General features: G+C 52.5%; 1 protein-coding gene across 2 annotated transcripts in view; it reads left to right on the top strand.

The window, feature by feature from the left end:
- PLPP1 (phospholipid phosphatase 1) overlaps window positions 1-24,338 on the top strand; it is a 133,029-nt gene that overhangs the window by 99,141 nt on the left and 9,550 nt on the right. For both annotated transcript variants that reach the window (XM_029066396.2, XM_029066405.2), the window contains exon 4: window positions 12,742-12,799. In XM_029066396.2, coding sequence (XP_028922229.1) covers window positions 12,742-12,799 — 58 coding nt within the window. The remainder of the gene's footprint in view (window positions 1-12,741; window positions 12,800-24,338) is intronic.

The raw sequence follows: 24,338 nt of genomic DNA, 5'->3' as shown, positions 1-24,338 counted from the left end.
TCCAAAAGGCCAAAGTAGGACTCTTTGAGGCCACGCTTTGGGCCTGGGAGGGAAACTATGTGCCACTGCTGCCGTGGCCGAATCACGGACGATTTTGCCGTGAACCGCCTGGGAGGTTTGGTTTTAGTGAGACGGGGAGGCTGTGCTGGACCACCTCCCTCCTGCCGCCTCTGTCTCTGGCCCAGCCAAAGCGGCGGCCATCGGTCCGAGCAAGCGGTGGCCCGTCTCCCCGCCCCAGGGGAATGACCGGAACTGGTCATAAAGCCCAGCCTTAGCAAAGCTCCCAGAGCTAGTGCCAGGAGGTAGGTGGCGAATTGTGGTGGTGGTGGTAATCGCCCTCTTTCCCTTTCCTTCAACTCCCTTCTGCATCTCCCTGACTTGCTCCCTTTACGCTTAGTACAGTGCCCTGCACATAGTAAGCGCTCAATAAATACTATTGAATGAATGAATGAATTCACCCCTCCCCTTCCAGCCCCATAGCGCTTTTTTACTTATCTGGAATTGACTTATTTATATTAATGTCTCCCCCTCCAGACCGTAAGCTCAATGTGGGTAGGGAATATGTCTGTTATATTGTTGCATTGTACTCTCCCAAGTTCTCAGTACAGTGCCCAGCAGACAGTAAGCACTCAATAAATACGACTGACTGACCGACAAGTGGTAAGGTTTTTTATTTTCCCCTTCTCCTCTCTGTTCCTTCCTGTTTCTCTCTCGTTCCGTTCTCCCCTCTTTCGTTTCTTCCTTTACTTCTTTCCCTCTTGTCTCTTCCCCTCCCCACTTTCCACCCTCCCACCTCTCTCTCTCTGGCCCCATCCCCTTGAGACCCAGACTTCTAGATGCGCTTGAATATCTTCGTAAAACGGTTGAGTTTTATATGTTCCGAGAGGAATAAAACGGATTACTTTTAGGTGGATAGAACTTGGATGTTTATACCTAACAATTCTTAAGCTAGTCTCCACTGAAGTCGTGCAAAAATATATAACGTTGTCATGGAGGGATCTTAAATGCTTCATTCATTCATTCAATTTTATTTATTGAGCGCTTACTGTGTGCAGAACACTGAACTAAGCACTTAAAGTGGATGCTCATTGAAAATTCGAGCCATTTTTCCTCCGCTTTCTAATGAGTAGAAATTCTCCCCTCATTTTTGATGTGACATTCTGAGGGAGCATTGGCTCTGAAGCCACTTTTCCTCTAGAGCCTTTTCTGAGCCTCTCCTCAAGTTCAGGGTTTTGAATCACGCGAGTACTCGATTCTTGCTCCGAAGCATCTTATCTACAGATGAACTGAAACAGGTAGGACAGTCGGAAACATGATCTCCCTGCCACCTGGGACTGGGATTTACTTCTCCTTTTGGGACTACCGTATTCTCAGCAGAACTGGATTGAGCCACAGTATAGACCCAAACTAGAAAACGTCACCACACTGCTCAGGAATTACCCTGCAAGGAATTGTAATCGTTTAATGCCAGAAACCCAGTGCACAAAGGAAAAAAACAGAGGGGCCTAATCTCATTCACCTTCCTGCCAAATCCCAGTGAGGATTATGCCTAATGATTATCTAGATTAGATGCAAGTCTATTTTCGGCCGCCATCTTATATCCAGGTTATATATCCAGGTTGCTCTAAGCAGCAGCAGGTAGGAAGAACCAGAGGCCCCAAGATGGTCTCCGCTGGTAGTTTCGGGGGTCCCAGATGTGTTTACTTGGAGGGGTTCTGAGGTGGGCCTGGGGTTCAAAGGAGCTTTGCAATCCCCTCATATTGTTTGGTTGAAAGCGGTCCAGGTGGCCATCTTCATTATGTTGACTGTGTTCAGTTTTTATTTCTTTCTTCTGTAAGCACAGTGAATGAATGTGGGAACGTTTTGCTACTTTTTGTTTCTTCCTCGTTCTCAACCCAGCCCGCACACTTCATTCCTCTAGTGCTAAGTTTCTCGCTGGGCCACGATCTCATCTACCTTGCCGCCAACCTCTCACCCACCTCCTACCTCTGGCCTGGATGCCCTCCCACCTTAAATCCAACGGGCGATTACTCTCCCTTCCTTCAAAGCCTCATTGAAGGCGCATCTCCAAGAGGCCTTCCCCGACGAAGCCCTCCTTTCCTTTTCTCCCACTCGCTTATGCGTCGTCACCCCCTCCCAGCTCCACAGCACTTATATCTGTAATTTATTTCTGTATACTAATATCTGCCTCCCCCTCTAGACAGTAAACTCGTTGTGGGCAGGAAATATGTCTATTTATCGTTATATAGTACTCTCCCAAGTGCTTAGTACAGTGCTCTACATGCAGTAAGAGCTCAATAAATACGGTTGAATGAATGAATGAACATTCACCCAACCCTCTGAAAGTCTGCGACTGCTGAAGTGAGTCTTGGGACGGAGGCAGGGTGGTCCTGCGGCCTTCACTAATAGGGGGCTCTCTGTCTCTACACACTGAGAGAGCTCTGGTTAAACAGCCATTTTGTGGGGCTGGATAAGCAAGGCCTTAAACCATCAATCTCAAGCCTTCTGACACTTACCTCAGTCTCCCATTCTCAGCTTCCAGATGGCTTGAAAATGGTGCTCGCGGTGGGGGCCCCTCTCTATCTCTCCTTCTTTGACTTTAGCCCCGGTTTACCACAGGGGTTGAGGGCTTGCGAAAATTAGCGTGGATTTCCTCCGTAGGTGAACCAGAACCTCTCTCCATGGCTGTAGTTGAATGGAAATCCAGGCTATGTTTTTACAAGTCCTCACACCCGTTGGTAATTGTGAGAGTGCAATGAGAAGGAGGAAGAGCCAGCGAGGAGGCTGCCAGCGCCAATTTTATCAGGTTGATCTCTATTCTTTGATTTTTTTATTAAATTATTTTTATTTGCAGATAGGGCTCCGTCCCAAACCAGCCGGAGAAGTGAGATCTGACTTTATTTTTCTGTTCTCAGATACAGATAAGGAAAATATCACCAATTTTATATGAGAAACAACAAATAATAATCACAGAGCACTTTGCAAAGGTGATGATCACACTATTTGCTGTGATGCTGCTCCATGTTATGAATCAGTTAAAAATAATTGGAAAATTTGCTCTCCAAATGAAATATTCCTTTGTCAGGAAAGCTAAATGGTAAACTCATCATTATCTTCCGAGTGTTTCCTGGATCACTGTTTAGTAGGCTTGGCTTCATGCTTGTTATACAAAAAGTTAACTGAAAACATGTGGTGTTTCCGGGGTAAATTTTAAACACACCCTAAGTTTTGTTAGAAAGGGATTTTTCTGTGCTGCAAATTAAAGGCCTGTAATTCATTCAATCGTATTAAATTGTATTTATCGCGTGCGTACTATGTGCAGAGCAGTGTATTAAGCGCTTGGAAAGTACAATTAGGAAACAGAGAGAATCCCTACCCTACAACGGGCTCACAGTCTAGAAGGATTTTAACCCAGTAGATCCCAATAAAACCATTTTTGGATACAGAAAGGCCAAGGTCTAATAAATAAAATGATTTAAAGTTGGATGGTAAATTCCCAAATTTGAGGTGCTATTTCTATGTTTCTAGTTGGAGCCAGTAGTTTGTAGCTATTGAAATGAGTAAGTGTGAATCTTCCAAGTTGCGGTGTTAATATCGCAGCTACCGTACCCACAAACGGAGCTTTGATTTTTCAAATCGTTTCCTTAATGATTCTTTAACCAGTAGTCCACCAGGACAGTGGTTCTCAGGCTTTTCGAATGCGGTGTGTTTTATGAAACTAAAGTCTCCAGGGAGGGAGGGAGAGCTCTCCTGCTACTAACTTCAGGATTCCCCAGCCACTGTTCAGAGGCACCAGTCTGTCAATCAGTGGTATCCCCCCAGCGCTTAGAACAGTGCTTTGCACATAGTAAACGCTTAACAAACACCAACATTATTATTATTATTACAACACGAGTTGATAGACTTGTGACACAGGGCAGGCCGCAGTCCCCTTCAAAAACAAGAAGCAGCTTGGCTTAGTGGATAGAGCCTGGGCCTGGGAGTCAGAGGTCCTGGGTTCTAATGCCGGCTCTGCCACTTGTCTGCTGTGTGACTTTGGGCAAGTCACTTCATTTCTCCGGGCCCCAGTTACCTCATCTGTAAAATGCGGATTAAAGTTGTGAGCCCCATATGGAACAGGGACTGTGTCCAACCTGATTAGGTTGTGTCTACCGCAACACTTAGAACAGTGCTTCACACATAATAAGCGCTTAACAAATGTTGCCCTCCAAAGAACACCACCACCCTGCTGTGACCTTGGGCAAGTCTCTTCATTTTTCTGTGCCTCAGTTCTTCATCTGTAAAATGGGGGCTCACTATCTCTTTTCCCTCCCCTAGATTGGGAGCCCTGTGTGGGACTGGGATTGGGTCTGACCTGATGATCTTATATCTACCCCAGTGCTTAGAATAGTGCTTGACACATAGTGATTAGCAAATACCATATTATTATTTGTTTTTCTCATTAGTTTCTAAAATCGGCTCTTTTTTTCCATAATTCTTTTCAATCACTTTACTATAATAATAATAATAATAATGTTGGTATTTGTTAAGTGCTTACTACATGCCGAGCACTGTTCTAAGTGCTGGGGTAGATACAGGGTAATCAGGTCGTCCCACGTGAGGCTCACAGTTAATCCCCATTTTACAGTTGAGGTAACTGAGGCCCAGAGAAGTGAAGTGACTCGCCCACAGTCACACAGCTGACAAGTGGCAGAGCCGGGAGTCGAACCCATGACCTCTGACTCCGAAGCCCGGGCTCTTTCCACTGAGCCATGCTGCTTCCCACATTTTACTATGAAGAAATCCAAGTGGAAGAAAGCTCCAAGGTTGTGGTGGGACTAGCATGGTCTAGCAGATAGAGCCAGGGGACCGGGGTTCTAATCCCTCTCCGCCAGTTGTCTGTTGTGTAACCTTGGGCAACTCACTTCACTTCTCTGGGCTTCAGTTACCTTATCTGTAAAATGGGGTTAAGACTGTGAGCCCCATGTGAGACAGGGACTGTGTCCAACCTGAGTAGCTTGGATCTACCCCAGCCTGGCACGTAGTAAGCGCTTAAAAATGCCATTTCGGGACTCTCTTGAATCCGCCATGCCCACTTGTGGGGTTTTGCTTATTTGGAGTGGTCTCGGACTCTGAACCGAACCAATGGGCTTCGGGCCCATTCACTCTCCGTCCGTCGGTGGGGCCGGGGCCAGCGGGGGAAGGCACGGCATTTCTCCACGCTCTGACCCGAGGGGTCGATCAGACGCAGCTCGGACGGAGGAGTCGGACCTGAGACGGACTGAAGTTTGGGGGAACCGAAGCCCAGCTAGCCGTCCGGGTGTCCAGCTAGCCGTCCTGGTGTCCAGCTAGCCGTCCTGGTGCCCAGCTAGTCGTCCCGGTACCCAGCTAGCCATGTCCAGCTAGCCGTTCTGGTGCCCAGCTAGTCGTCCCGGTACCCAGCTAGCCATCCTGGTCTTTACGTCGGGAATCGTGGCGAGCGACGGCGGGGCCAAGTAAAAGGGGGGGTTAGGGAACAGATGCTGCTTTTAGTGGCATAACGTGGTCTGAGGCTTAAGAAGCATGTGGTTTTATGAGTGGAAATGATCTGGGACCCAGTCTCTCTTTGGGGCATGTGTGCCCACGCCCTCGGGGGGGTTGGCTCCGCCCTCCTCTCAGCCTGTTCCCAGTGGCCGGAGGGTTTACAGCAGCATTTGGAGCCTTCGAGAAGCAGCTCGGCCTAGTGGAAGGAGCCCGGGCCTGGGAGGCAGCGTGGCGGAGCGGATAGAGCACGGACCGGGGAGTCGGAAGGTCATGGGTTCTAATCTGTCTGTCGTCTGCTGGGCGACCTTGGGCATGTCACTTCACTTCTCTGGGCCTCACTGACTTCATCTGTAAAATGAGGATTGAGCACTTAACAGTGGTCTGCACACAGTAAGCGCTCGATGAATACGATTGATTGAGGGAGCCGTGGAGCTGAGGGAGGTTTTCGTTTGTTTTTTAAGGATAGAGGATGCATAATCTAGACTCGTTGTGGGCAGGAATGTGTCTGTTGTTATATTGTACTCTTCCAAGCGCTTAGTACAGTGTTTTGCACATAGCACTCAATGAATGCAATCGATGACTGAATGAATAAGCATGTTTGAAAGCAGTGGGGAAGAAGCCGTTGGAAAGTGAATAAGTGAAAACGGCATTCAAGGAGGGAAGCGTTTCAAAAAGGTATGAAGGGACAGTGAGTCAGAAGCACAAGTGGAGAGGATAGATTTTGAGAGGAGTGGAGACATCTCCTCTCGATGCTGTAGGGAATATGAGGAGAGTCGAAGTGGGGCCTGAAGAAGAGCAGGGGAGGTTTTAGGACGATCACACCTGATGGTTTCCATTGTGTTGATGAAGAATGTGGCCGGGTCATTAGGGGACAGAGATGGTGTAGGCGAAGCGACAGGAGGTTTGAGCAGGGAGTTAAAAGTCTGGACGCTGTCGGGGTGAGTGGGAATGGAAATAAATTAGGAAAGAGAAGCATCTGACCCTCTCAAGCACTTAGAACAGTGCTCTGCATCCAGCGAGCGCTCAAATATCGATTACAAGGGGAAGCTGCAAGGCGTGGCGAACTAGCAAAGGGACGAGAGGAAACGATTCCAGTTGCTCAAACCATGCCGCCGCCAACCTTCTCCGTGCTTTCTGAATTTGGTGGGGGGCGGAAATCACATCTTTGACGTTGCCAGAATGGGCGAGGGGCCGCTGGGGCTACTAGAGGGCGTTAAAGGTCTGGAAAAATTGGAAGAGGCAGTGGCCAAGAGAGTCGATGAGAAGGAAAGAGGGTGGAATTGGAACACGTGAGTGATTTTGAAATGGCAATAGTCATCTTGGTGCCTAGATTTTTTTTTTCCACCAGCAGCCTTCTGTGGCACAAACTCAGAAATGAGGAAACGTGGTAGGGAAGCAGCATGGCCCGGTGGTTACAGCACGGGCCTGGGAGTCTGAAGGACCTGGGTTCTAATCCTGGCTCCGCCACTTGTCCGCTGTGTGACTTTGGCAAGTCACTTCACGTCTCTGTTCCTCAGTTCCCTCATCTGTAAAATGGGGATTAAGATTGTGAGCCCTGTGTGGGACAGGGACTGTGTCCAACCCGATTATCTCCTCTCTACTTCTGTATTTTTTACCAAAAAAACTCTGCGGTAAAAGAACCATAAAGTCGCTATGAATCGGAAACGACTCGACGGCATCTGAGACCCCGCACAGTGCCCGACATGTAGTGAGCGCTTAACAAATACAGCTAAAAAAAACGGGGGGGGTGGGGAAGGTGAGGTGGAGATCCAGAGCTGGGGCTTGGGTGGTGTGAGATTGTCAGGAAGATGGTTTCTTGAGTGTATGTGTTGGGTGGCGGGGGGTGTTGGGGAGGGAAGGGTGAGGGGAATTTTTGTGCCCTTTTTTGGACTCACCGTCCTTTACATATCAAAGAGCAAACTGAGCCAGCGCATCTGACGCACACTTTGCACCGTGCCATCTATGCCAGCATCCCAAGAATGCTCTGGCCCCCGGGCTTTTGAAGCTTCAACTTAGCAGCTGACTTCTTGCCCATGTTCATCAATCAATTGTATTTATTGCGTGCTTACTGTGAGTAGAGCACTGTACTGAGTGATTTTTCCAGCAAGGCTGGCCCTGGGGCTTTCCCAGCAAACCTGGAGTCCTGGGGATCGACCATCGGGTCGGTGGGGGATTTGAATTCCGATCCCGGGAACCCTATCCTTTGAATAGCCCGAGCGCCGTCCTGCCCCTCGTAAATGGAGGTCAGCGTGACCCACCCTGCCGTAGGGCCCGGGGGGCCGGTTAGAAGATGAAGATCTCTCTTTTGCTTTCTGAATGTGAAACAGCCTACCTTTCTCATGCCATCTGGGCTCCTGGCTCTCGGGGTCAAAACCGGGCAGTCGAGGGAGCCGTTGATGCCGAAGTTCAACTGGGTTCAAATCAGTTCAACTCCCTGTTTGGGAAGGAAACTCTTCCCCCCGGCCCCCATATTTGGAAAGGCCGTGGAACAGGCCTAAGCAGTAAGACCGAAACGGTTAACATAATCGGGTCCCGTCGCTAACTTTAAAAGCACAGCCGTCGGTCCGACTTTGATTGGTAACACAGACCATGTGAGATTTCACAGCAGAAATCACCAAAATGAGTTCACGAGAGTCTCGCGGCCCTCGATCGAGGACTGTGCCGTTTAAAAAGAGATTACCTTGTCTCCCCGCGTTTGGGGCAATGTGTTTCCTATTTGCTCTGTCACACGATTAGAACGCGTCGTAAAACGGATTTCGCGTCTCGGAGGCTTTTGTTTTTCCCTCCGAGTGTTCCCCGCGTTGTTGTCCGGAGCCAAAGCGGGCCAGATCCAAGAGCGAGAGGCCGGGTGTGGGATGCGTTGGGAGAGTTCTCTTCTCAGAAACCCACACGGGCAAGCCAGGGTTTGCTCTGGACTGTATCTGGGCAAAGTAGAATAAAATCAACATCCCGGGGTTTTGTCTGAAAACATTTACGTATACGCAACTTTTCCATCCAAAATACATTCAAACCACTCGTGGCGTAACAACAATAGAGAACGTGCAGATAATCTGAGAGTTGAGAGTCGGGGCCAGAGGTGAAGGAGGATCCATTCTACATCCCGCCAAAGGGGACTTGTTATTAAGAATAATAATGATAATTGTGATATTTATTAAGTGCTTTCTATGTGCCAAGCACAATACTGAGCACTGCAGGGATTGTCTCCGTTGCTGAACTGTCCTTCCTAAGCGCTTAGTACGGTGCTGTGCACACAGAAGGTGCTCAATAAATCCAACTGAATGAATGAAACGAATGAATTCAAGGTAACTGGATCGGACACAGTCCCTGTCCCACATGGGGCTCACAGTCTTATTCCCCATTTTCCAGATGAGGTAACTGAGGCCTAGACAAGTGAAGAGACTTGCCCAGGATCACACAGCAGACACGTGGCGGATTCAGGTCCTTCCGATTCCCAGGCCCGGGCTCTATCCACTGAGCAGCGCCGCTTTTGAGATAGGGTCCCTTGTGGTTGCAGGAAAGCAATTCCCAAACACCTCCCGCCCCCTCCCATTAAGCAAAGATGGTTATTAATAATAATAATAATAATAATGGCATTTGTTAAGCGCTTACTGTGTATCAAGCACCGTTCTAAGCACTGGCGTAATTGCAAGGTGATCAGGTGATCCCACTTGGGGCTCAGTCTTCATCCCCATTATCCAGATGAGATAATCGAGGCCCAGAGAAGGGAAGCGACTTGCCCAAGGTCGCATAGCAGGCAAGTGGCGGAGGCGGGATTAGAACCCACATCCTCCCACTCCCAAGCCCCGGCTCTAGCCACCGAGCCACAGTGGTTCCTTTGGTGCTCGGCCGGCCCCAGGTGCGGCTCTTCCCCTCCTGCCTTCCGCCCCTGACTCCCAGATCCTCTGCTCCTTTGCTAAACCCCTGGGTGGTCCGGGAACCTGCCTGGGCAGGCAGGGAGGGAGAGGAAGGAATGGCTCAGCTTAGGAAGGGAAATTGGAGGAAAGTGAAAACAATCCACTCCTGGAAAGTAAAGTAATGACCCGGTCCGCCCCCTGCCCCTCCCCCGCCCCTCCTTCCTTCCTGGTTTCCAGCGTGACCCGCCGTGGTGGGTGGTTTGGGGGAATCCATCGGCTTGGGCCCACGTGGTTCTCGTCACCGGCCGGCACCCCGGGCCGCACCAGCCTCGCCCCGGGCCCCGCACAGCAGCTGGCACTCGATAAGCGCGGACGAACGTGGCCGGGCGGAGCCCGTGGACGTACCCGGCCCAACGTTGTTGTGTTCGGTGCGGTTTTCTTTTTCTAGCCAGTCTACTCTCCCTCTAGGAAATACCTGGTAATAAGATAAACGCAACCCACACTCCTTTCGGCTCACCCGGCGGGTATCACCGATCCGGCCTCGGAACTGAATATTCATCGGCCGGGTCGGGTTGAGTAAGAGGTCTGTTGTTTGAGGCGGACGACTGGGATGATTCCAACAGCACGGGCAGGGTGGAAAGTGAAATTGAAGCGGTGTGGCCTAGTGGATAGCAGGCAGGCCTGGGATTAGAACCCAGGTCTGCCACTTCATTTATCCATCCGTTCAGTTCATTCGATCGTATTTATTAAGCGCTTACTGGGTGCAGAGCAAGTACCAAGTGCTTGGAAAGAACAATACGACTATGAAAAGGTCACGGTCCCTGGCCACGACGAGCTCAGAGTTTAGAGGCGGAGAGACAGACATCAATACAAATAAATAAAATTAGAGATATATACCTAAGAGCTGTAGGGCCGGCGAGGGTGGAAGAGCAAAGGGAGCGAGTCAGGGTGATGCAGTAGTGAATGGGAGATGAGGAAAAGTGGGGGTTTAGTCAGGGAAGGCCTCTTGGAGGAGATGGGCCTTTAATAAGGCTTTGAAGTGGGGGGAGAGTCATTGTCTGTGGGATTTGAGGGGGGAAGGCGTTCCAGGCCAGAAGCGGGACGTGGGCCAGGGGTCGGTGGTGAGACAAGCGAGATGGAGGCCCAGTGAGGAGGTCGGCGGCAGCGGAGGAGCGGAGCGTGCGGGCTGGGATGTAGAAGGAGAGGAGTGAGGTGAGGTAGGAGGGGGCAAGGTGATGGACTGCTTTAAAACCAATGGCCATTGGTGAGGAGTTTTCGTTGTGTGACCTTGGGTAAATCACATCACTTCTCTGCGCCTCAGTTCCCTCATCTGTAAAATGGGGATTGAGATTGAGAGACCTCTCTGGGAGAGGGACTCTGTCCAACCTAGTTATCTTGTATCTACCTCAATGTTTAGAACAGTGCCTGGATTGTTAGTAGGAAGTGCTTAAGAAATACTATTATTATTGTTATCGGTATTAATAATAATAAAATTGGCATTTCAGATGCAGCCTGCTTTATTCCCATCGTTCTGTCTGGAAGGATTTGTCCCCCCTGCTAGAGATATGGAGGGTGAGAGCACAGCGTGTGCAATGTCATCACGGTGACCTAGGGGAGCATCGGGTTGATGGAAAAACATTCAGTTTTGCAAAAACACAGAGATTTCTGCTGGATGAAGAACTCATTCGTCCGGGCACTGGAGAAGGCTGGGAAGCTACGCCAGAAATGTGGAAAGGAGGGGAGGGAAGGGGTAGGAAAGACTGACGCTGCAGAATTTCTACCACAGAGTTCCTGACTGGGAAAGCGGCACTGAAAAGTCAGTCATTCAGTCGTATTTACTGAATGCTTACTGTGTGCAGAGCACTGTACTAAGCACTTGAGAGAGAAGCAGCATGGCATAGTGGATAGACCACGAGCTTGGGAGTCAGAAGGTCATGGGTTCAAATCCTGACGCCTCCACTCGTCTGCTATGTGACCTTGGGCAAATCACTTCATTTCTCCATGCCTCATTTCCCTCATCCGTAAAATAGGGATTGAGACCGTGAGCCCACATGGGACAGGGATTGTGTCCAACCCGATTGGACTGTATTCCCCTCAGCGCTTAGTATAGTGCCTGGCACATAATAAGCACTTAACAAATACCACAATTATTATTATTAAAAACATAACATGGCCCCCCTCCCATTCTGCCCCCCCCCAACCTCGACACCGTTGGATTCATCTGCGTCCCTGATTTTTACCCACTCACTTTGAATTTTCCGATTGTTTTGTTTTTAAATCCTTGAACCAATCCGTCCTGTTCTTTTCCCCTAAGTTCCAAAAGATCCTCAATACTGTGTCTTTGCCACGACACTCTCATTAGTGATTATTGCTTGTTTTGGCAGAGAGTTAATCAAACACAGCCGGTCGTTGGGTGATCAGAGCCAGCCCTGGGTTAGAACCAAGTGGATGAATTCTGTTCTGCATTCGAGAAGAAACTCTCAAGAGAATTGTATTCTTTAGGTTAAGCTCTCATTCGGCAAACACACGGAAAGAATAGCTCGGCATTTTGATCGGTTTCAGAGAAAAGTAAATCGAAATCGAGCCATGCACTAGTTTCTCAGATTGAAAATTGGTGTTTCTATCTTGAGCTGTTGTGCTAGAGAATAATAATAATAATTATGGTATTTGTTAAGCACTTAACTATGTGCCAGGCACTGTACTAAGCGCTGGGATGGATACAAGCAGATCGGGTTGGACACAGTACCTGTCCCACGTGGGGCTCATAGTCTCAATCCCCATTTTACAGAGGCCCAGAGAAGTGAAGTGACTGGCCCAAAGTCACACAGCTGATAAGTGGCGGAGCGAAATTAGAATCCATGACCTCTGACTCTCAAGCCCGGGCTCTGGCCTAGTGGTTATAGAACGAGGACCTGGGGAGTCAGAGGACTTGGGTTCTAATCCCGGCTCCGCCACTTGCCTGCTGTGCGACCCTGGGCGAGACACTTCACTTTTCTGGGCCTGAGTTTCCTCAGCTGTAGGATGAAGATTCAATACCTGTTCTCCCTCCTACTTAGGCTGTGAGCCCCGGTGGTACAGGGAACGTGTCCCACCTAGTTACCTTAAATCTACCCCAGCGCTTAGTACCGTGCTGGGCTCACGGTGAGTGCTTCACAAATACGATTGCTATTATCGTCTTGGAAGATGTCAAGAATGTGCCTTTTAGTTTTAAGGGGTAGCCTCCCAGTGTCTTAAAATGTCAGACTGAGAAAATTACACTCGGCCGAGAAACACCGTTGTCGATTTTCCCTAGCAGCGGAAGCCTTGGTGATGCCTACCTGAAGCACTAGAATATGCTTCCGTCCACGGGAGTGGGAATTAACCTTCTTCTTTTTTTCTCTTCTAGACTGTCCTTTTACTCTGGTCATTCATCATTCTCCATGTACTGCATGCTGTTCCTGGCAGTAAGTATCATTTATTTCTTGCTTGCTGTACAACAGATGATGGGGGAAGCCAAGATGGTGGCTACTTTTGGCATTTCCATTTGCTCCACGTTGTGACTCACCATTCCGAGATCATCTGGAGGAGTGCAATTGCGGTAGATTGAATTCAGGTTGCTTACCTCAAAACAGAACCTGGGTGGGGAAAGGAGGAAACAAGGACACCATTGTGAGATGGAGAGAGCAGGCGTGGTGTGTGTCTGTGTGTTAATTAACGGACAGAAGGTGATTGGCAAAGGGAACTGACAGAGCAGGGCTCTGCTTGCCCCTGTCTCTGCCAGACCTGACGCCAGTTGGTTGATCAAATTGGAGCCGCCTTCAGCTGGTGGTTGTAATTAAAATTAGACACTGCAATTTCTCATCGCCTCTACCACCTTTCTGCTCCGTGACCTTAAGCGAGTCACCTCGATTTTCTGTGCCTCGGTTCCCTCATCTGTAAAATGGGGATTAAGACCGTGTGCGCCGCATGGGACGGGGACTGCGTCCAACCTGTTTGGCTTCCATCTGCCCTAGGGCATAGACTGAGCACGGCAGCCTCGGGATAGGTTTTGTTGAAGCATGGGTGTGTGAGGGGGTGGTCACAAGGCAAGCCTGCAAACCTGCTCTAAGGAAGCTTTCTTTAAGGCCTAGGGAAGAAGGCTCTTGTGGAAAGAGCTTGGACCTAGGAGTCAGAGGTCATGGGTTCTCATCCCGGCTCTGCTTGTTGTGTCACCTTGGGTGAATCACCTTGCTTCCCTGGGCCTTAATTATCTATCTGTCAAAAGGGGGATGAAGATTCTGAGCCTCACCTGAGACACGGACTGCGTTCACCCTGATTAGCTTGTATCACCCCCAGCTCTTAGTACAGCGCCTGGCACAGAGTAGGAGCCGAACAGATGGCACAGTGATTAGTATTATTATTCCACGCTGGCTGGAAGGGGGCCCAGTAGCTCGTTCGGAGGCGCAGCCGGCCCTGCACTTCATCCCGCAATCGCCGAACCTCCCGGGCTTCCCGTCCGTGAAGTAACGAGGTTTGAGGAAGAGCCAAGCGGAGAGCAGAGTAGGGTGGCCCGGAGAGAGGAGGAAAGAGGACGAGAGGGTGCTTCTGGGGGGTTCGGGGTGGGCAGTGGCTGCATCTTACCGGGACCCCCTCCCGGAGCCTCGCCCGGACCGCAGTCCCCAACGAACGATCGGGGTGGGGCGGGGAGGTCCGACAGCAGCCTCGACTCTTGATTCTCTTCTCTGCTCCGGCCCGCTCTGCCGCTCTTCACTCTGGCTGGCTGCTCGGGGGCGGGGATGGGCAGCGGAGGGGAGGCAATGGAAAAGATGGTGTCACCTTGGGGGCCCAGGGAGGGAAAAAGTCACTTTTCCCAGGGATCTAGGCTGCTTCTGTTCCAGGGTTGGTGGGGGAGGAGGGGCGGTGGGAATCGGGCCCTGACCCCTCAGGGCCATCGTGGGACACGGGTGGGAGAGGGAGTCGGGCTAAGGATTGACGATGCCTGCACATCGGCCCGAGGCCGTCCGGAAGCTCGGGAACCAAAATGGGTTTTCCGCCTCGCCCCTCCCCACCGGGAAGAAGCAAAATGGTGTTATCACTTCAGAGTGGTTGCTTTGACCACAGCAAAGCATCTGCGCAGTAAAAGTGGTCAGAGAGGAGGCCTTGGGCTCCTGGCCCAGCGCCCTGCCGCCTGTCATCTCCCTCCGGTTTCTCCTCCGGGGCCGTGCCCTTTCACAATCGGGGGACTTCCACGTGGTGGAAAGAAAGGACTCGGCTCTCATCCAGCCCATTTGGCTTTTTCCAGAAAGGCGACAGCTGCCAGGGACCGCTTTTCTTTGAGTAGGGGCGGCGGGGGGGCCGGGCCCGTGTGCGTGCCTGGGCCTGGGTGGGAGAGAGTCGCCCGGAGGCCTCCCGGCGGCTTCAGACCCTGAGGATGGCAGCGGCGTCCCCAGGGCCGGGCTGGCCTCGCTTGGGCAAGGCTCTCGTCTTCACAGCAGAGGGAAGAACAACTGTGCTATTTGTGAAGCGCTTACCGTGGGTTAAGCACCGTACCGAGCGCTAGGGTGGAGACAAGCTATCAGATCCGAATACAGTCCCAAAGTAGGTAGGAGGGAGAACAGGCAACGGAGCCCCCGTTTTCCAGATGAGCAAACCAAGGCCCCGAGAAGTGAGGCGATCGGCCCAAAGCCACACCCGGTATCAAGTGGCAGAGCCGGGGTTCCTCTGCCTCCCAGGCCCGGGCTCTGTCCGATAGGCCCTGCTGCTTCTACCCCGGGATGGCCCGGGGGTTTGCAGGGCCCGATCCGGGACTACTGTCCCCACCAGGTTCAGTAAGTTGGTCATTTGTATTTATTGAGCGCTTACCGTGTGCGGAGCACTGTACTAAGCCCTTGGGAGAGTACAATAGAATAGTAAACAGACACATTCCCTGCCCACAACGAGCTTAAAGTCTAGAGGAAACCTAAGGTGGGAACCCCAGGCCACGGCCGGAGGCCGAAAGTGACCTTTAGCGGGGGGGCAGGGGGATTTTCAAAGTCGCCACGGGTACGACTGAAGCAACCCTAAATCGAGGGCTGGCCAGCGGCTCTATCGCAGAGCCCGCCGTGGAGCCATTCATTCATTCAATAGTATTTATTGAGCGCTTACTATGTGCAGAGCACTGTACTAAGCGCTTGGGATGAACAAGTCGGCAACAGATAGAGACGGTCCCTGCCGTTTGACGGGCTTACAGTCTAATCGGGGGAGACGGACAGACGAGAACGATGGCAATAGAGTCGAGGGGAAGAACATCTCGTAAAAACAATGGCGACTAAATAGAATCGAGGCGATGTACAATTCATTAACAAAAGAAATAGGGTAACGAAAATATATACAGTCGAGCGGAGGAGTACGGTGCTGTGGGGATGGGAAGGGAGAGGTGGAGGAGCAGAGGGAAAAGGGGAAAAAGAGGGTTTAGCTGCAGAGACGTAAAGGGGGGATGGCAGAGGGAGTAGAGGGGGAAGAGGAGCTCAGTCTGGGAAGGCCTCTTGGAGGAGGTGAGTTTTAAGTAGGGTTTTGAAGAGGGGAGGAGAATCAGTTTGGCGGAGGTGAGGAGAGAGGGCGTTCCGGGACCGCAGGAGGACGTGACCCGGGGGTCGACGGCGGGACGGGCGAGACCGAGGGACGGCGAGGAGGTGGGCGGCGGAGGAGCGGAGCGTGCGGGGTGGGCGGTAGAAAGAGAGAAGGGAGGAGAGGTGGGAAGGGGCAAGGTGACGGAGAGCCTCGAAGCCTAGAGTGAGGAGTTTTTGTTTGGAGCGGAGGTCGATAGGCAACCACTGGAGTTGTTTAAGAAGGGGAGTGACATGCCCGGATCGTTTCTGCGGGAAGAAGAGCCGGGCAGCGGAGTGAAGAATAGACCGGAGCGGGGCGAGAGAGGAGGAAGGGAGGTCAGAGAGAAGGCTGACACGGTAGTCTAGCCGGGATATAACGAGAGCCCGTAACAGTAAGGTAGCCGTCTGGGTGGAGAGGAAAGGGCGGATCTTGGCGATATCGTAGAAGTGAAACTGGCAGGTCTCGGTAACGGATAGGATGCGTGGGGTGAACGAGAGAGACGAGTCAAGGATGACACCGAGATCGCGGGCCCGAGAGACGGGAAGGACGGTCGTGCCATCGACGCTGATGGAGAAGTCTGGGAGAGGACCGGGTTTGGGAGGGAAGATGAGGAGCTCAGTCTCGCTCACGTTGAGTTTTAGGTGGCGGGCCGACATCCAGGCGGAGACGTCCCGGAGGCGGGAGGAGATGCGAGCCCGAAGGGAGGGGGAGAGGACAGGGGCGGAGATGTAGATCTGCGTGTCATCTGCGTAGAGATGGTAGTCGAAGCCGTGAGAGCAAATGAGTCCACCGAGGGAGTGAGTGTAAATGGAGAACAGAAGAGGGCCGAGAACTGACCCTTGAGGAACTCCAACGGTTAAAGGATGGGAGGGGGAGGAGGCTCCGGCAAAGGAGACCGAGAATGACTGGCCAGAGAGGTGAGAGGAGAACCGGGAGAGGACGGAGTCCGTGAAGCCAAGGTGAGATAAGGTATGGAGGAGGAGGGGATGGTCGACAGTGTCAAAGGCAGCAGAGAGGTCAAGGAGGATCAGAATGGAGTAGGAGCCATTGGATTTGGCAAGAAGGAGGTCATGGGTGACCTTAGAGAGAGCAGTCTCGGTAGAGTGGAGGGGACGGAACACTCTACGCTTGGAGCTCATTGTAGACAAGGGACCGTCCGCTAACTCTGTTGCACTGGACTCTCCCAAGTGCTCAGTACAGTGCTCTGCACACAGTAAGCGTCCAGAAATGCCACGGATCGATCGATCCGGTGGGTACAAAGACGAACCCGTAGCGATTTCATCATTGGTCGGCAGAGTCGAGCCACAGCAATCACTTGGGTTTCGTCGAAAGGGGAGAGGCCGGTGGTGCTCCGCGAGAGGTCAGGATGGGCCAGCCCGAGCTTCCGGAGAGGAGGACTCTTCCCCACTAACCCCCTGGGATCTCCCTAAGATTTGGTTACGGGCAGGCGGTTAACCTGATTACGATTCATGAATTTTCGGGTTCAACAGCAGATTCTAAGGACAAAGTAATTCTCTCTCAACATTAATGATTAGAGAACAACCAGCTAAATTAATTATTCCAGAACTTGAAGAACCTTTAGCTCTAAAGCTAAAAGCTTGTGTAAATCGTACCGTGGCACGCCCCCATCTCAGAACCGAAATCTCAAACCTCTTACGTCGGCCGAGTTTCCTTCTCTTCCTTATCCGGAAACGGCAAGACTTTCACTTAGCGTTAATTTAATTTTACGAAGCTGCAGGAGGGTCACTAATTCACCAGAATGGAGTTTATTCCGACCAGAGACTACACTTCCTTTTTATAACTCAGGGACCCATATCTGAAACCTCATCCCGATAAGGACGACTTATCTTTCCCTTTAAAGCCTGCACAAACACTCTTCACATTTCCCAAGTTCCTTTATCCCATGAGGAAAACGAGCCGCCCATCCAAAGCGGGTCATCTTGTTGTTTCTGGGTGACGGGCTCAGCTTGAGCAGGGTGTGTCTGCCAGATGCCCAATGGGTTTTTGTGTCCTAAGAGAACAGGATTTGCCCGGGACAGTTTGTGCACCATCATTTCCATTCCCAAACATCGATGTGAAGACCTCCCACAACCTCTCGTCCTCTGTTAGAGATCCTCACTAAACCCCGTAGCCAAGGACACAGGCCAACACCAAATCGTTGTTTTGCTAGTCCGGTACTGCCGAGAAGCAGCGTGGCCTAGTGGATGGAGCCCGGGCATGGGAGTCAGAAGGACTGGGTGCCAATTCTGACTCCGCCACTTGTCTGCTGTGGGACCTTGGGCAAGTCACTTCACTTCTCTGGGCCTCAGTTACCTCGTCTGTAAAATGGGGATTGAGACTGAGCCCCACGTGAGACAAGGACTGTGTCCAATCCCATTACCTTATATAGGATCTAGTGCTTAGAACAATGCCTAGGAAGTACTTAACAAATAACACAGTTATTATCATTATTATTGTTATTACCAAGTGGTACAATGAAGACCACAGAAGTGGAGACAGAGGAGCCAGGGGATAATAATAATAATAATGTTGGTATCTGTTAAGCACTTACTATGGGCAGAGCACTGTTCTAAGTGCTGGGGCAGATACAGGGTAATCATGTTGTCCCATGTGAGGCTCACAGTCTTCATCCCCATTTTACAGATGAGGTAACTGAGGCACAGAGAAGTTAAGTGACTCGCCCACAGTCACACAGTGACAAGTGGCAGAGTCTGGATTTGAACCCATGACCTCTGACTCCCAAGCCCGGGCTCTTTCCACTGAGCAACGCCGCTTCTCTGTTCACTTTTATCTATAGGAAGGGAGAACCGCTGCCCCTGGTTGTAGAACCAAGGTTACGTACCGAGGTTTCAGATATGGGTCTTTGAGTTATTAAAAGGGAAGCTATGGTCTCTGGTTGGAATAAATTCCATTCTGGTGAATTAGTGTCCGTCCTGCAGCTTCGTAAAATTAAATTGACGCTAAGTGAAAATCTTGCAGTTTCCGGGGATAAGGAAGAGAAGAAAACTTGGCCGACGTAAGAGGTTTGAGGTTTCGGTTCTGAGACGGTGGTTCTGAGAAGCTACCGAGAAGGTGATGCTACTGCTTCGGGGATCCCCCTTTGATTGGCAAAAGACCAATCCCCCGATCCACAATCCGTTCACCGCCACGTACCCGTAAAGATGGGCCTGGTCCGTGTTAGAGTTTGCCATTCCGCACCTGCTTCTGGCCATCTTGGCCCCTCTGCTCCAGGAGATCAGCCCCTCCTCCGCTCGCTGCTGGCCAGACCGGGCTATCGCCAGAGCAGCGGGCCTTTTTAAAGACAACCGCAGCCGGTCACGTCTCCTTTCCGCACCCAGTAGCGGCTGATTCGGTAACCTGCTGCCGTCCACGCTTCTCGTGTGTCCCCGACAGCAGCGGGATGAGCGTCTGCTCGGTGCCGGGGCCGACGGTGTCCCGGGATCTCTCGTCCTGGGGAGTCTTGCCCCGTCATTCACCTGCACTGCAGAAGCTACGAGGACCCTCCGTCGAAGCTCCGCTCAGCGCCCCCGTTTTCTGATCCTTCCATTTGGCAGGAAGCTCAGTCCTTCACGCCCCCACTAAACTGTCTTTACGTACTCGACTTGATTGTTCTACTTCTTGTGTCCACTGGATGGACAGTGCTGGGGAGCTGAATTTGGAGGCAGCATTCATCTCTGTTCCGATCAATTAATCGTATGATTTGAGCGCTTACTGCGTGCAGAGCACTGTGCGAGGTGCTCGGGAGATTACAGTAAAACAGAGTGGTAGACTCATTCCCTGCCCCCAAGGAGCGATGACAGTCTTCTGGTGGCAAAGGGCTTCCTGAGTGAAGGCCGATATAGAGAGAATCTTGGTTTCCTCCAGCCTTATTGCCCAACATTTTTTTTTAAAATTCTATTTGTTATGCATTTATTCTGTGACAGGCGCCCTGTATTAAGCACTGGAGTAGATACAAGCTAATCAGGTTGGACACAGTCCCTGTCCCACGTGGGCCTCACGCTCTTAATCCACATTCTACAGATGAGGAAACTGAGGCACAGTGAGATGACTTGCCCAAGGCCACCCAGCAGACAAGTGGCAGAGTCAGGATTAGAACCCAAATTCCCGATGCCTCCAAATTCCTTCTGACTCCCAGGCCTGCGCTCTATCCACTAAGCCACACCGCCTCATCCTTTACGCTGATAATCTCGGTGAAGAGATTGATCGTCACCGACTCGTCATCTTGTGACTGTGCCTACAGAGCAGAGTCGACAGGATGCAGGCTAGAAGCTCCTTGTGGGCAGCGATCACATCTACCGGCTCTGACGTATCATCCTTGCCCAAGAGCTCAGTCCAGGCATCCGCACGAGGTACAGCGCTCAAAAATATCTATTGATGTCACCCAGGAACTGCTTTCGGCTGACCATTTCAAAGATTTCTCGATGATGCTTCTCCCCCGGTAGATGAGACACCAGTTCCCAGGATCCGCGTCAGAGGCCCCACAGCGGTGGCCGAATAAATTGGATCGACCCATTTCCCGTCACCGTCCAACACCACCCCAAACATCTCATTTACAGGTTGTGCAGCTAATCACGCTACCGCCAGCCTCACCGAACAGCTTTTTGGAGCTTTGCAAATGGCACCTCTCCACCCGCTCCGAAAAATCTTTACGACCCTCTCCGGGACCTGACCCCCGCCCCAGAGAGAGAAACACTCGTCCCAGTGTGTTTGCTCTGTTTTTGCTTCGGCAAGGAGGCTAAGGACTGCCTTTCACCTGGTTTAACTTCACTCACACAATTGAAGTTATTGAGCGCTTACTGTGTGCGGAGCACTGTACTAAGCGCTTGGAAAGTACAATTTGGCAAGTAGCTTTTAGCACCACAGCTGAGGGATCGAGAAAGTCGAACCATCCTACAAGAGTCTCGCCTCACTCGCGGCTACCTCAGACCTTTCCATCTCAAATGAGCAGTGAAGCCAGAAGTTAGTTCCTCCACCCCGATCTTCAGTCCTTGAGGCAACACGCGAGGTGCGATCTCTCCATCGCAGGCCTCCCTTTGACTCACCGTCCCCCATCTTTAACCACCACTCTCAGATTGCAACCCTGATTTTCCCTCTTGAACATTCCTCATTTCTGTGTCTTCCTCGGCTTCCCTGCGACACCTCACCTTTGTCCTTGACTTTCTAGTGGCATCTTTCTCACCCTGAATGGGGGCAAAGCAAAGTGAAGCCTCCTAGGAAAGAAAGAGCCTGAACTGATGTGTTCTCTCTCTCTCTCCTCCCTCCCTCCGGGTTCCCCCTGAGTTTCCCTGCACTCCTCTGGGTGGGCAGGGCCCAGCTGCTGCTCAAGCCCACCCAGCGGCCAAGCATCTAGGGAAGGAGAGGGGCCGTAGGGCCGCGTCCCGGAACCCCGGACGCCCCTGGGGAGGGCACTGGGAGGGGAAAAATGACAGGAGAAATCAACAGGACTAAACAGGGGTCGGGGTAATTGGGTCGGCATTTCCACCTAGATGCGGAGCTATGATTAAAGAGGGCCGGGTCCAAGCGACTGGGTCGGTTTTCGCAACGCCTCGGGCCCCCGGGATCCCAGAGGTGGGGCAGAGGAACAGAAAGCGGCAGCCGTCGTCCCCGAGCCCGAGCAATGGAAACGCTGACTTGCCGTGGACTCGGCTTTCATTTCTGCTTGGCGATTCCCAGCTGTCCCCTTGCTCTCCAGCTCTCGCCTTATGTGAAACGCGTCGGCGCCAGAACTAGGCTCCTTGAGCGATGACTCACCTCTCTCCCCGGGCCCCGTGGCACCCCGGCCCGGGCTCCGAGCCGAACCCGCCAGTCCTCTCCTTTGCCCGAATATGGTCCCCGGCAGCGGCGGTGGTCGCCGTGGCCTTTTTCCGCCCTATTTCGGTGCAGCTCGTCCGAACCCTTCGCTCTCGACGGCGACACCGCCGCGGGCCTTCTCCAACACGGAGCGTCCGTTTACTGAGAGGAGAAAGCAACGGGCCCCGGCCCCACCGTCTCGTTTCATAACAGGAGCGGCGTGACCTTGTGGCCCGAGAGGCAGAAGGACCCGGGTCCTCATCCCGGCTCCGCCACTTGTCTGCCGGGTGGCCCCGGGCAAGGCACTTCACTTCTCTCTGCCCCAATTCCCTCAGCTGTCAAGTGGGGATGAAGACGGTGAGCCCCACGTGGGACAGGGGACCCAGTCCGTCAGTTGTGTTTATTGAGCCCTTTCCGTGGGCAGAGCACTGTGCTAAGCGTTTGGGGGAGTACAGTATTAGACACATTCCCGGCCCGCAACGACCTGACGGTCTAGAGGACTGGGTTCAACCCGATTAGCTTGTATCTGCCCCAGCGCTTAATACAGTGGCTGGCACAGAGTAAGCGCTTAACCAGTACCATTAAAAGACAAAAAACCGAGCAGCGGTCGGGGGAGCCAAGTCGCGGGAGACTGTTTTTGTCAGAGAGGCCGATTCCGAGCTGGCCGACGTGGCGGGAAAGCCGAAGGGAGAAGAGAACTAGAGGGAGGGGATAGAACGGTGAAGTTCACAGTGGAACAGAGTCCGCGTCAGCTGCTCAAGGAAGGGCCGGGAGGGTGGACCCCAAGGGCGGGGTCTCACCGGGCCTTACCGTTTCCTGCGTCGGGGAGGAGCCCGAAGCCCCGCGGGAAAAAGTCAGGCACGGTCACACAAGCTGCATCCGGGGGCGAGCGACAGGATGACCGGGGCCCGGCGCTCCCGACAGGAAGTGAAGCTTTCACCGGGAGGCCGGGGATGCGGGGACGGAGCTGGGTAGGGCTGGGCTGGGGCTCGGGGTTCCCGACGGAGGCGGTCTTCCGCTCCAGGGAAGGGCGGCGTGGGTACCTGTGGCCGGCCGGAGGCCGGCACGTCTCCACGTTGGCGCCCGCCTGCCGCTCCGGTGCCGGCTGCCTCGTCACCCGTCCCGGTACGGAAACGTCTGGTCAGCGGTGATGAGGAGCCAGAGGCGGAAGTCCCCTCGGGGAAGCGCGGGTCTTAAAACCCCCGCCTCCCTTTGGCGTTGGGTGGCCGCCGCCCCCGTGCCACCGAGGCCAGAAGAGGCGGGTGACGGGCTGGCTTTTCCCGTGGGACTCCGGAGCCCCGACTGGGGACGAAGCGCGAGGCAGGAATGCCCAACGTTTAGGCCCGGGTGGTTGCTGGGGGAGAGGGGTCAGCAGATGTGCCACCCTGGGCCGCCAAGACCCCCAGATGGCTTCCCGGTGGAGGTTCTTGGGGGGGCTGAGGCCTTGAGGAGCGGGCAACCCTCCCTAGGCGAGAAGGTTCCCGTGCTGAGGAAGCCCCGGGAGCTGAGGGCAGGATCATGGAGGCTGCCCCCCTCCTCCCCAACCCCGGCCCTCATAGGCGCGGGGACTGGGCTGGTTTAGCCCCGGACCCCTGGGGTCTTCGGTGAGTAGGGGAGGGGGCAAAGGCGCTAGCTTAAAACTGCGCCCCGGCCCAGTGAGGTCCCCTGCCCTGGGAGAGCACAGGGAGGGAGAGCACCGGTGAGGTGAGGAAGCCGGAAGCAATCTCCGGGGCCTTTCTAGCCCTGCAGTCCCGTCAGCCTCCACAGCGTTGTGTGTCGGTCATGGATTTACTTAGCCTCTTGCACCTATCGCCCACATCTCACCTCTCACCTCGGGCACGTGATGATGATGGCTTTCGTTAAGCGCTTCCTATGTGCAAAGCACTGTTCTAAGCGCTGGGGAGGATACAGGGTGATCGGGCTGTCCCACGTGGGGCTCACAGTCTTAATGCTCATTTTACAGATGAGGTAACTGAGGTAGAGAGAAGTGAAGTGACTTGCCCAACGTCACGCAGCCGACGTGGTGGAGCCGGGATCAGAACCCACGAACCGTGACCCATGACCTCTGACTCCCCAGCCCGTGCTCTTTCCACCGAGCCACGCTGCTGCTGCACATCCATCCACTTAAGCCCCACCGTCTCCTCCTTCCAACAGACAATGACCCTCCCCACCTTCAAAGCCTTATTGAAGGCACATCTCCTCCAAAAGGCCTTCCCCGCCTGAGCCCTCCTTTCTTCATCTGCGTCTCCTTGACTCGCTCCCCTTCTTCACCCCACCCCCCCACTCTCACAGCACTTATGGACATTTCTGTAATTTTACTCATTTATTATAATGTCTGTCTCCCCCTCTAAACTGTGAGCTGGTTCACTCATTCCTTCATTCAATCGTATTTACTGAGCACTTACTACGTGCAGAGCACCGCGCTAAGCGCTTGGAATGTACAGTTCGGCCACAGATAGAGACGATCCCTGCCCAATAACGGGCTCACAGTCTAAAAGGGGGAGACAGACAACAAACAGAACAAAACAAGTAAGCATCAATACCATCAAGATAAATAGAATCATAGATATATACACATCGTTAATAAAATAGAGTAATAAATAATATATGCACGAGTGCTGTTGGGAGGGGAAGGGGTAGAGCAGA

Source organism: Ornithorhynchus anatinus, chromosome 1, assembly GCF_004115215.2.
Source record: "Ornithorhynchus anatinus isolate Pmale09 chromosome 1, mOrnAna1.pri.v4, whole genome shotgun sequence".
NCBI classification, from domain to species: Eukaryota; Metazoa; Chordata; class Mammalia; order Monotremata; family Ornithorhynchidae; genus Ornithorhynchus; species Ornithorhynchus anatinus.
The sequence above is the reverse complement of the archived record's forward strand: the minus strand, read 5'-3'. Positions and strand labels throughout refer to the sequence as shown.